The 12,173-nt window shown below is 31.7% G+C and overlaps 2 protein-coding genes across 3 annotated transcripts in view; both read right to left on the bottom strand.

Annotated features, from left to right (window-relative positions):
• LOC133178120 (uncharacterized) overlaps positions 1–4,211 on the bottom strand; it is a 56,314-nt gene extending 52,103 nt beyond the window's left edge. Inside the window, exons 1-3 of the mRNA XM_061312878.1 lie at positions 4,066–4,211; positions 3,824–3,893; positions 1,923–2,039 (exon numbers count right to left, since the gene is read on the bottom strand). Of these exons, the coding sequence (XP_061168862.1) occupies positions 1,923–2,039; positions 3,824–3,893; positions 4,066–4,112 (234 nt within the window). The 5' untranslated portion in view covers positions 4,113–4,211. The remainder of the gene's footprint in view (positions 1–1,922; positions 2,040–3,823; positions 3,894–4,065) is intronic.
• A 3,433-nt stretch (positions 4,212–7,644) lies between these two features.
• The window catches only part of LOC133174146 (synaptotagmin-14-like), a 40,819-nt gene continuing 36,290 nt past the window's right edge, over positions 7,645–12,173 (bottom strand). For both annotated transcript variants that reach the window (XM_061309213.1, XM_061309206.1), the window contains 2 exons: positions 9,607–9,819; positions 7,645–9,372 (listed from right to left, as the gene is read on the bottom strand). In XM_061309213.1, the coding sequence (XP_061165197.1) occupies positions 9,272–9,372; positions 9,607–9,819 (314 nt within the window). In that variant the 3' untranslated portion in view covers positions 7,645–9,271. The remainder of the gene's footprint in view (positions 9,373–9,606; positions 9,820–12,173) is intronic.

Below are 12,173 nucleotides of genomic sequence, written 5' to 3'. Positions count from 1 at the left end.
GTGTCAAAGGCCACTTATACCTGCACAATGTGGCACCTTTTTGATAAGATATATTTCATATAATCTTAAAATCCACCCTTTTCTTATGAATTTTAAAGCACACTTATCAATGTTTAAACTTGGCAGGAAACAAAAGCACCTGCATGCTTCGGTCAGCTAAATTCCCGACAGGTTGTTAATTGAAATAACTACAGGATGACTAGTATGTGTATCCACTGGTCACTGCTACGCATAAATGCTTAAGACAAGAAGGGGGGGGGGGGGGGGAGGGGTGCATTTACTTTACATACAGAAGAAATGCTATGACTTTCACTGTTATATCATACTGACTGAAGCAATTTCCTTGTAAGGCTATAATAGACAATCAATGTTTATACCCTACAACCATCTATTATAGCAGTAGTCTTGAATATATTAAAAATGTTGGTATCCAAATATATTTTACTTGTATAAAATACATCTGTCAGATTCAGTCAATGTGGTTAATCCTAATAACATGGCTGAAATCTATAAGCTGCTATATAAATCAGTATCAATAACATACAGGGTATCTATCCATAACTTTAAATTGCGGACGCAAACATGCAAAATGAACGCAGGGTATATGGCCTTCCGTAAAATGCTCTGTTCATGCATTGGGGTAGGAATCAATCTCACTTGACAGGAATTCCGGTACATCACTCTCTCCAAACAAACTATATATAAACCCACAATACAACTCCTGACTTCCAGGAATGTTGATGCCCACCCCCCAGGAAAACAAATGGACATTTGTGGAGGATTTACTGGGTTCATTGATTCTGGCTTATTTACAAGCTTGCTGGGAAACAAAGACCAGATATCCGTATCAATAGAGGGTAAACATTACTGGGGATGAATATAGTCACTGAATATGTTGGAGCTTTGTAAAATATCACCACACTGGACTGCTGTAAAGAGTTCTTATATCAGAATGATTAAGCTTATTTAATGCTTACATACAAGTGGCCCATTTTTTTCCCTTTATTTTTAAGAATTAAATATAAATCAAGTAAATATGCATTAGAAAACAAAGACTCAAAGGCAAAACAGAGATGCAAAACAAAAATTATTTAGCTAAACTTTTAAAGTTAATAAATTAGTGAAATATTTAATTTTTCATCATGCCATCTTGCCATTATAGCTTCGAATTGTCAATGTTTGTAGATTTTTATTCATAGACTAAGATATTCTTATTTTCACAGTCCCTGATTCTTTTATAGAGTTTACACATTATGGTTGACCAGCTGTTACTATTTGAATACACAAGGACCTATATTTAGACAAAACAAACACGGCAGACACATAACCTATTCACTGTACATGACTTACGTGAACAACAAACAAGGTAAAGGCTGGCAAAATGGGGGACAAAATATAATCCCAAAGTTCAGCACAAATACCCAGTAACAAAAACAAAACAACTGTGTCCAGCCATCACTGAGACAGAGACAAAATATATGTTATTTAATCAAATGCTTTGCAAAATTTATCACTGAAAGTTTATGATTCTGTATAACAAAGTCATTTGATTTCATTTCAGGAGTTTCTTTCAAGAGTATTCCTCAGCATCCAAAATACTGTATTTGCATACAATGTATATTTCATGTGCTAAAGATATGATAATCGTGAAGATCAGACGAAAAGTGGGCATGGGTTGGGTAGTTCAATGTTATCAAATTTAATTGCAAACTCTTGGGGGGGGGGGGGGGGGGGTCATCCATGGATTTATACAACCTGTATGGATGCAAGGAAAGAGGGTGGGTGGAAGGGATCAGGGGGTCAGGGGATGTGAGGTATGGGACACTAACTAGTATATATAAGGGAAGGGTAGGGTGGGTTTGGGGGGTGGAGGGGATGGGCTGAGGTGGGGGGTGGAAATGGGAGATATATAGGACACTTACCAGCTGTTGGGAGGCATACCCTGGGGACTGGGGAGCACCGCTAGAGTCGTAGCAGTAGTCAAATGTGAAATGTTTGATCTTTTCTCTACTGTCTCCATATTCAGAATACTGCTCCACCTGAAATCAATTCTACAGCAGTTTATCACATGACTCATAAGACAAAACTGGGCCAAGTTTAATATTTCAATATTTATAAAGTCTATTATTCATATATATCTATGATGCATTTGAATAAAATATAAATGTTTACACCTTCTACACATGCAGCATGTTTTTTTCTTTATAACCTAAAGTGCACTAATGGATAATACAAATATTGATAAATATATAGAAATTTTAACAGTATTTGTTGTATTTTCAATCCTTAAAACATGTAAATAATAAGAGCAAATATACAATTCTCTGATGTTTTCAAATTGCAGAATATTGATAATTTTTTTGGAAGCTTAAAGATTTATATAAACCGGTACAGTTTAATTACATTATTTCTATCTGAATGCTCAAGTTACAAAATTGCAAGTCATATTTATTAAAAATCAGTGCAGTATTAGAACCACTTTAGAGTTCAGTGAGATTTGTTTAATCTTTCAATATAATAACCCTCTTGTCTTGCACATTTAATTTTTTGAAAACCTTACACTACAAAGTTAATTGTTAGAAAAACCTATTTGTCTAGCGGGATTAAGTCTTTATTCTATAATCAGTGTTCATTCACGGTTTTATATAACGTCTTAAATTTATTATTTCAAGTTTATTCCTTTAGTTCTGACTAAACTTAACAGTAAGCCTTATCAAGATACGATTACCAACAAAATATCAAACCTTCAAAGCCATTTGATTTAATCAGAAGGTAGATCGTAAATTCTGAACTGTTTAATTGATATCTGCCAATTTTTTTGACATGCTTTTGAAACCAATCCAGTTTTGGTCATAAACACATTTAACTATTTGTTGAAAATGCCTTTTTGTTGAAAACAAAAGAAGAATTTAGGATTGCTATTAATGCATGTAATAAGATTCAAAACATCATTTTTTAATCTTTAATTACATTTTTTTCCCACGAATCTCCCTTAGGAAAGGCTGAAGTGACACTCCAATGTATTTATGGCTTATCCTTTTAAATCAGCTGTCAAATGTGTCATAATATATTATTTAGAGCATTTATTATAAAAAGATATTCTGTTGCCTTCATATTGCAGTGCACATTCACTTGTATTTATAAACCTATATATAAATATGCATGTTTATACTTGCAAATGTATAGGTGTATATGAATATTAAATTCATCTACTTACAAGAGTCTTTAAAAACTAACAGTATTGCTAATAAATTACTCATCCAGAATATTTAAATGGAAGAATTAAACGAAGTGATACATGTAAAATTGAAAATCTGTTTAACTTTGTAGAATATCAAATACAAAAGAGCTTTAAAACATTTTTAAATCAATTATTATGAAAATGGCTATATTGAAAGTAATGAAAGGGAAGAATTTAAGGTCTATTTTTATCCTTCTGATGTAGAATAACACAATTGACTGTCTTAGATCAGCTGTTTGAGATTTGTGTTACTGTGAACATGGTGAATCTGCCAGCTGTCCCACAGCAGGGCTTTAATGAGATACACATGAGCTGTAAAAAAGCATGTGCTCTGACTGAGCTTAAGACTATCTACCCTCTAGAAAAAATAGTCCTAATTATTCTCCTTAAAATAAACCCTGGGGGCACTGGCCAACAACACATGGCATGATCAAACCAGAGAAATCTGATCAAATACATAATCCAATGATGCACAAAATCAAATAAGAACGTAAAAGTATGTAAAATCCACTGTTAAATATGGGAATAAAAGATTTGATATGCATCTACTAACACTTCACAAATGCTTAGATCCACGCCTACCTTCGCGTTAAGGATACTGAGGCTGTCCCCGTGAACCTCCACGATAGATTTGCTGTTGCCATCCTTTTCTCTAAAACATAAAACAGAATTCAAAGCAAAAGTTTTCTTTAAAAACATTTTAAAACCGAAAGGAAATTGATTACATCCTGACATATTTTTTGCGATCTTTTAAAACTTTTTTTTTTTCAAAAGTATGTTTGCAAGTTGCAAACTCTTTAAGAAAACTATGAACGTCTACCTACCGTTGACTAAGTGGACGAACACGGACAGCTACTTTTACATTGCTCATATTTAATCATTCTTTAATATTCCCAGTTACACAGTTCCTTGTTAGATATCATTTTCACTGACTTGCACCTCGATACGTCAACCACATTTACAAACCACGGCTCAGTGAATCAGGGTTAGTTGAATGTTTGAATGAGCGTACAACTCGGAGTCGGTCAGGTCAAACATTAGGTGGGCGGTCCGGAGATATTTAAATATATCGATTAGTCTTTTTTTCCTGTAAAAGATATTTTCCTAACAATGACAATAGTATTTTTTGTAAAAATATAATATTGGTAAATTTCTTATTTAGTTTAACAATTTAATACAAAATCCCACAAATAAAAACATTTATAATAGATCTACCCCTTTTCTCCAAGAAAGTGGAATAGGTATGATCCTACTTTTTTTTTAATTTTAAGAAAAAAAAATACAAAAAGATGATTTTTTTTAAAGGGAAAAAGAAATGGCTGATAGAAATAGCGTTAACTAAAACTTCATGTTTGCATGTACATGCATGCAGCATATAATTTAAACTACATGTATACATATAGATCATAGCAGGTGCACTGTATTTATTTATTTTTCTTTTTTGTTCTTTTAAATATGCTTCCTAAATGGGAACTGGATGCATATCTTTTATTATTATTTTTAATTTTCCATCTGTGGACTATTTCAAATGTCATCACAATCAAAGGGATATAACTCTTTACTACACTATTGTATTATCCATTGAACAAAATTTAAATTTATTTTCATACTTTGAAAAGAACTACTCACTTTACCTTATAAGGTTGAAAGGAAAACCATATTACAGAAAACGTAATAAACAAAATAGTCAGTTGAGTAGTTGGCTATGGAAATTTAATTTTTTCACTCATGAAACTTCTTTTTTTCTCAATATTTTCAATCAAACTTCATACTTGTGAAAATATAGTTTTAAAAAAAAAAACCTGTCCCAATCTTGAAATAAATACTCAATCCAAAACATTTGAGTATCCTGTATTTACTGATCAGATACACCACATCCATCTCCCTCCTGTAAGTTAATTCATTGAATGTCTGATGCACATTTTGCTAAAAAAAAAAAAAAAAAAAAAAAAAAATTCAACGTAAACGTCAGTATCAGAAACAGAAAACATTGCACTCACTGCAATTTGGAGTCTTTGAATGACTGCAGTTTACATAAATTAAAAGGTTAATTCTCTTGATCTGAATATTTATCGTGTTTAACATTTATACACAATCATCTTCTATTGCGATGGTTTTCAGTTCAACATTTATCCATATGATCACAAGGAAGATACCCAAGAGCATGTTAAAAGAAAGCATTAACATGAGCTCAAGAGTACACAAATGTATATGAGCACTTGAGGTATAAACTCAACATTTAAATTACTCCTGCCTCATCTGTACATGCATTATACATGAAAAGTATAGGGTTGTAACAGGAAAGGAGAAATATGCAATGGACCAGACCAGGTTTTCTAACCCCAGGCCCCCCTGAATCACTAATCAGGTGCTCTACCAACTGAGCTACATGTATCTGGTCTCCAGGAACACTATCTACCTGACCACCACAAGATATAAATTACAGTTGAACTTCGGTATCTTGAACACTGATATATCGAATACCATACATATGTTGAAGTGATTTGGAAGTCCCAACCACTTATTAGCTCACCTGAGCAAAAGGCTCAAGTGAGCTTTTCTGATCAAAATTTGTCCGTTGTCTGTCGTCGTTGTTGTTGTTGGCGTTGTCGTTGTAAACTTTTCACATTTTCATCTTCTTCTCAAGAACCACTGGGCCAAATTCAACCAAACTTGTCACAAAGCATCCTTGGGTTAAGGGGATTCAAGTTTGTTCAAATGAAGGGCCACGCCCTCTTTCAAGGGGAGATAATTAGGAATTAGTGAAAAAATAATGGCATCATTTAAAAATCTTCTTCTCAAGAACCACTGGGCCAGGAAAGATGAAACTTACGTGGAAGCATCCTCAGGTAGTGTAGATTCAAGTTTGTTCAAATCATGACCCCCGGGGGTAGGGTGGGGCCACAATGGGGGATCAAAGTTTTACATAGAAATATATAGGAAAATATCTCTAAAAATCTTCTTCTTAAAAACAGTAAAGCCATGATTGGTCATATTTATATGGAAGCATCCTCAGGTAGTGAAGATTCAAATTTGTTCAAATAATAACCCCCGGGATTAGGGTGGGGCCACAATGGGGGATCCAAGTTTTACATAGAAATATATAGGAAAATATCGTTAAAAATCTTCTTCTTAAGAACAGTAAAACCATGATTGGTCATATTTATATGGAAGCATCCTCAGATAGTGAAGATTCAAGTTTGTTCAAATCATTACCCCGGGGATAGGTTGGGGCCACAATGGGTGATCAAAGTTTACAGAGGAATATCTAGGAAAAAGTCTTTTTCTCAAGAACAGAAAAGCCATGATTAGTCAAATTGATATGGAGGCATCTTTGGGTAGTGTTGAATGAAATTTGTTCAAATGAGGGCCCCCAGGGGTAGGGTGGGGCCACAATGGGGGATCAAATTTTTAAAAATGAATATATGGGAAAAAAATCTGCTGCTCAAGAACAACAAAGCCATTTGTTATATTGATATGAAAGCATCATCAGGTAGTTTAAAATTCAACACCCCCCTCCCTGTAAACTTTTCAATACTGTACTGATTTTTGCTGTTTTTCCTAGCCAATGTGCTCAGGTGAGCGATGTAGCCCATGGGCCTCTTGTTTTTTAAGTATTTTACCCCCGATATCTTGAATCCTCAGATATCTCGAAGTTTTCTCTCAGTCCCATCGAGTTCAAGATAACAAGGTTTGAATGTTTATCTGTTAAATTAAAATTATACGTTTTGGGTAAGGAACAACAAAATAATTGCTTTTTTAAACTTTATTAAATATTCCATTTATTAATTTTTGATATCAGTTCTACATGAACAATTTATTCATGAAATCTCATTTACTGTAACCTAGCTCCAGGAATGACAATAGCTTTGTACAAATCAAGTGTACACAGTACAAGTAACTGAATCATCAACAACATTCACATACACTATCTGGGCTGTGAATTTTCAAGTTGAATACTGGTCAAATTGATTAGAGATATTGTAGTTTTGAAGTTGATTACCCTGATCTTTTTGAAAACCTCTACCTTCAGTTACACCTTAAATAAAATATATGAAGTGAAAATTAAATTCTTAAGTTGATGTACAAAAGCAAAATAAAAAAAAGTGTACAGTATGGACATGAAATTTGACATTTCTAAAATTAAGTGCCATTTTCACATTGACCAACTTTTAAGTTTTAAGGATTAAGTTAGAATTGTGAACAACCCTACCACAAAAAAGTTACATTCACAACCAAAATCTTAAAAAAAAAAGTATTTGCACTAATAATTACCTGTAACAAAATAATATAACATTTTCTATACACTAACATTAATAGATATAACAGACAATATAAGGAATGTATAAATATATTCATCTATAAAGAATGCGTAACATTGGTAATATATATTATTATGCACAACTTGGGACAAGAGAAAACTGTGTGATTAAAATATGCAAAATATGAGACAACAAGATATATATTTTAATGAGAATAAATTTAAAATATAAACAAAAATTGTAGTATGATTCTTTGGGGAAAAAAATCAGGTGAAATCATTTCAAGGTTTTTACATTCTCCAAAAAATTCAGATATTGCCCAAAAAAATTAAAATCCCGAGATTTAATAATTAATTGTACATTATGTTCAATTCCTATTAAAGGGAGATAACACAAATTTTATGCCTCTGCTATAACATCTGTAACATCTAAAATTAATCAAAGGAAATTGAAGATTTCTTCAATTAAAAAAAAAAAATCAAAATACAGGTTCTAAAGATTTCATTTTGTAATTTTTTTTTACACCTAAATTAACATGAATTAAAAAAACAACAACGAGAAACAAACATGCAAACAAAGAAAACAACTTCATTGTAGATTAAAAGAAACAAAATAAGGATAAGATTAAGAAAACCATAAAAGAATTTGGATTGCAGGATTTACATAACACAACCATCATGTGAGAAACAAACAAATAAACATAGAATTTTGGTACGTGTATAACAATAACTTGTCATTTAATCTAAATCAGCACTTAAAATAGAAAAATATTCAAGTTCGCTAAGGATTTCCATTTAAGAAATGTCTAAAATGTTGAAAACTTTATGAGGGTAAGAAGTTGGAATTCTCACACAGATATTTCATGAAGCATTCCCGTTTATACTTTTATGGACTTTGTAAAATGTAGACATAAATACATATAAAACTAACGTTTTCATTCAGTAACATGTAACAGTATATACCTGTTGGACAAATTAATACATCTACAACCCTTTACTTATATCAGGAGATACACAATCTAACCAGAAGCACATCACGAAATGTGGGCATAATGAAATCAACAGTTCACGTCATGGTAGGTATATCATTATGATTAATAAGATACAAATTTGACCAAACAACATGAGAATGCAAGTTAGAGTATTAAGAAAAGGGGACATTAAGTACAGAAAAATATGAACATAGAAAGCTTTGTCATCAATAGTAATGATAATACTGCGGATTTTAATACAAGTAGGAAATTCTAATGAAACAGCGGACACAATTTAATGTGAAAATGAAAATAATCAAAATAGGGTAAAAATGTAAGATAAAGATAGAAATATAAAATAAAAAATACATTCTGAACACATTATCATTTCTTCAGCTCTGAGATTCTTTGGTCTTTTTCAGGAATTTCCATAGAATTTTTGTTTCACGAAGAAAAAGTATTTAAAGTAAATGTAGCATAAGATAATACATTTTCTAAGTAAAGATACAGAGTCGTCTTCTAATTTAAGTACATGTTCTTATCAACTAAAATCAAAATTCTCTCTAAAATTGAACATAATTTGTATTCAACCATAACCATACAAAATAAATTAAGCATGTAGGTGAACACAGAAATGTTTGCAATCAGATGATATTTGGAAAAAATCCTCTTTATGCTCAGACATTTTTTCTTAATCAAGTTCATTTCTCCACATCTGATACAGACCAAATTTTCTGTCCCCCTAAGTCCTAAGACTCCAGAAGTATGAGCCAGTGATAGACATGGCCTCCCTAAGTCCTAAGACTCTAAAAGTATGTGCCAGCGACACACCTGGTCCCCCTTGGATTCCCTCATATCCGTCCAGTGGGCTTGTTCCTCCTCCCCACTACTATTTAAACCTGAAAAAAATATAATGGACCATTAAAAGGATTGGTTATAATATGTATCCCCTTTTCATACTTAGCCCTTTACCTAATGTATATTAGTCAAACTTTCTCTTCTCAATTTATAAGTTTTTTGTTTTTGTTTTTTTGTTTGTTTTTTTTTTTTATTTTTTAAACTCTTGTTGTTAACAAACTTTAAACCTGTGTTAAAGAAATCGTAAAATTAAAAAAAATATGAAAAAGCCATACCCAATGCAAACCACCCAATCATATCTTTTTTCTTCATGCTACGTTTATTATACACAGACACCATCAATGTGACCTCTGCCAACTGAAACAGTGCCACCTGGAACATGAAGGCTTCCTTAAAAAGTGGATTTGGCTGACCACGTCGAACGGATGTCTTACTCCGAGCTACTTCCTGTCCAGTTGGAGACATCAATGTCAATTTCACATATGTATCTGAAAAAGTCCATTTGTGCAAATTGAAAGAGTTGATTTTTGATGGGAACAAATTTTCATTTTTCAATAAAATGAAAACATCAACTAACATGTGACACTATAGAAAAATGAAATTGAATGATTTTACATTGATATACTAAACATGTATATTGTACATATAATATGCAAACATAAAATATACAGTTACTCAATTTCAAAAAAATTACCCAGTTCACTCTGTAAATGTAAATAATAAAGATATAATTCATAATTTTCTTCTTCAGTAGGAAATATGAAATACTTTGCATGTTACTGGTACACATAATTCCATTATGTTTCTAACAATGAAATTCATGTAAATTCATGTAAGAATTTCAGACAATTAATCAAAGCATATTTTTTATAAACCACAAATGTGGACAAATGACCATTTGCTTTCTTTGTAAATCAGATATGTTTAAAAGCTAAAACATGAAGATCTAAAAAGCATCGGTGATTTAACTTAATACTCCTCATGGTTCTCAAGATATTGAGAATAAGAAAGGGTTCTAAGAAGACAAAGAACATGGGTGCTTATTATCATTAATTCTGCCTCTACAGATCTCTAAACTGCATGCATTCCACGTACTGTAACAGACTGATCACATCCCATTACTGACGACAACTGAAGAGAAATTATAGTTCATGTCTGGTTGGCGGAGGATTTTGTAGCGTGTCCTATAAAAGCAATGTCTATTGGTGCAGAGTTGCTCCCCTTTAATAAATTACCATGTGGGTGAATTCAAAAAAAATGACCAAACACATATTTATCAACCCACACTAAAAATACAGGCAGTGAAAATAGATTTCTATGTCTCAGCATACGTCTTTAGATAGTGTCTAAATACCTGCCAAATATCTCGTTGATATCTCAATTAACAAAAAAGTTATGCCCAAAAATGATGCTAAAATTGTCAGGAGTGCAACACCTTTTTGTGACATTTTGAAATTTCAATATTTTTTGGAGATCTGTGAAATAAAAAATAATGCTTCATGTTGAAGATAAAGACTTTCCTGATAATATTCAAAGTATTGAGCTTTAAATGTGGACTGTCATAACTTTTGTTTAATCAAGTTGTGGTCATGGCTGATGTTTAAAGAAATGTTATACCATGTCAGGAGTGCAACAGAAAAAATGTAGTGTTGCCAAAAAAACGTCAATTGTAAAATTCTGAAAGAAAATTAAGACAAAAAAGAATTTTGGAAGTGTAAAATAATAACTGATATACATTCTAAAACTTAAAAATGTTATATAAATCACAAGCATCATTAATGAGAGTCAAGTATATGTGCATACCCAAAAATGTCAGGAGTGCAACATTTGATGTTTTGCTCCTAAGCATGAAAAAACTATTATCATTATATGATTTTCTGGTTTTTATTTTGGAAAATAAAGACACAAAGAACATTTTTACCAAATAAATTTATCAATTACAGGATCCGTCTGTGCTTCAGATCCATATTTCTATGGTCAGGAGTGCAACACATTTTTTTAAAGATTCAAGTTGTGTGACGAAAAGACTTCTATTCATGCTTAGAAGTATTCATTAATTAATAATGATCTTTTTGTATAATTCAATGCTAAATTATTGACAGTTTTATTATTAAAATCCTTCCTTTTTCAATTTTATCAATTCAGATGTGTTTTTATCTTTTTTGTGATTTTTTTAATGAATGTTAAAAATATACACACTAAAACATTGTCATAAGATTCAAGTAATTCCTCCTCAACTTCACTGAAACAACAGAACAAGTTCTTATGTAATTTTCACTTCACAATTCTACTTTAAAGGCTCCAATGCTTTTGGTCAGGAGTGCAACAAATATGTTAGAATTATAAATCATCCAATAAGAATAAAAATAAAGAAAAAATGATGAGTAGAATTTTTCTGGTGGGTTACTGTGTTTGTCTTCTAAGGGAAAATATGCTTTAAAATATATTTTATCTTCTAAATATACATTTGAGCTAGTTTTTTGGCATAAAATAGGGTATAATTCCAGATAAAATGCGATTTTAAATACTTTCATCTGTTTTAATTATGAAGTATTGGACTATAAGTATTGCACAATTTCATTACCACTTGATGTTTCCAACACTTTATGAATTTTCATGTTCTCTGGTTTTAATTTTAAACTTTACTGCAGTCAGGAGTGCAACAAAACTGCTTCATAATTACCAATGCTTTTTAACTACCTTTACTAAAACATAAGTTGAAAAAAAATGCTTGATACTATTTGATGTTCAAAACACTATGTCTATCAACAAATTACAGAAATTTTACAGTCAATTCGGGGAATAGTTTTCATCATTTCACGTATATTTTAAATACAATTTA

Source organism: Saccostrea echinata, unplaced genomic scaffold (assembly GCF_033153115.1).
Source record: "Saccostrea echinata isolate AGI-Se365-2 ecotype Australia unplaced genomic scaffold, CSIRO_AGI_Sech_v1 ptg000002l, whole genome shotgun sequence".
Lineage (NCBI taxonomy): Eukaryota > Metazoa > Mollusca > Bivalvia > Ostreida > Ostreidae > Saccostrea > Saccostrea echinata.
Note: the sequence above shows the minus strand (reverse complement) of the source record. Positions and strands in the feature narration are given on the sequence as shown.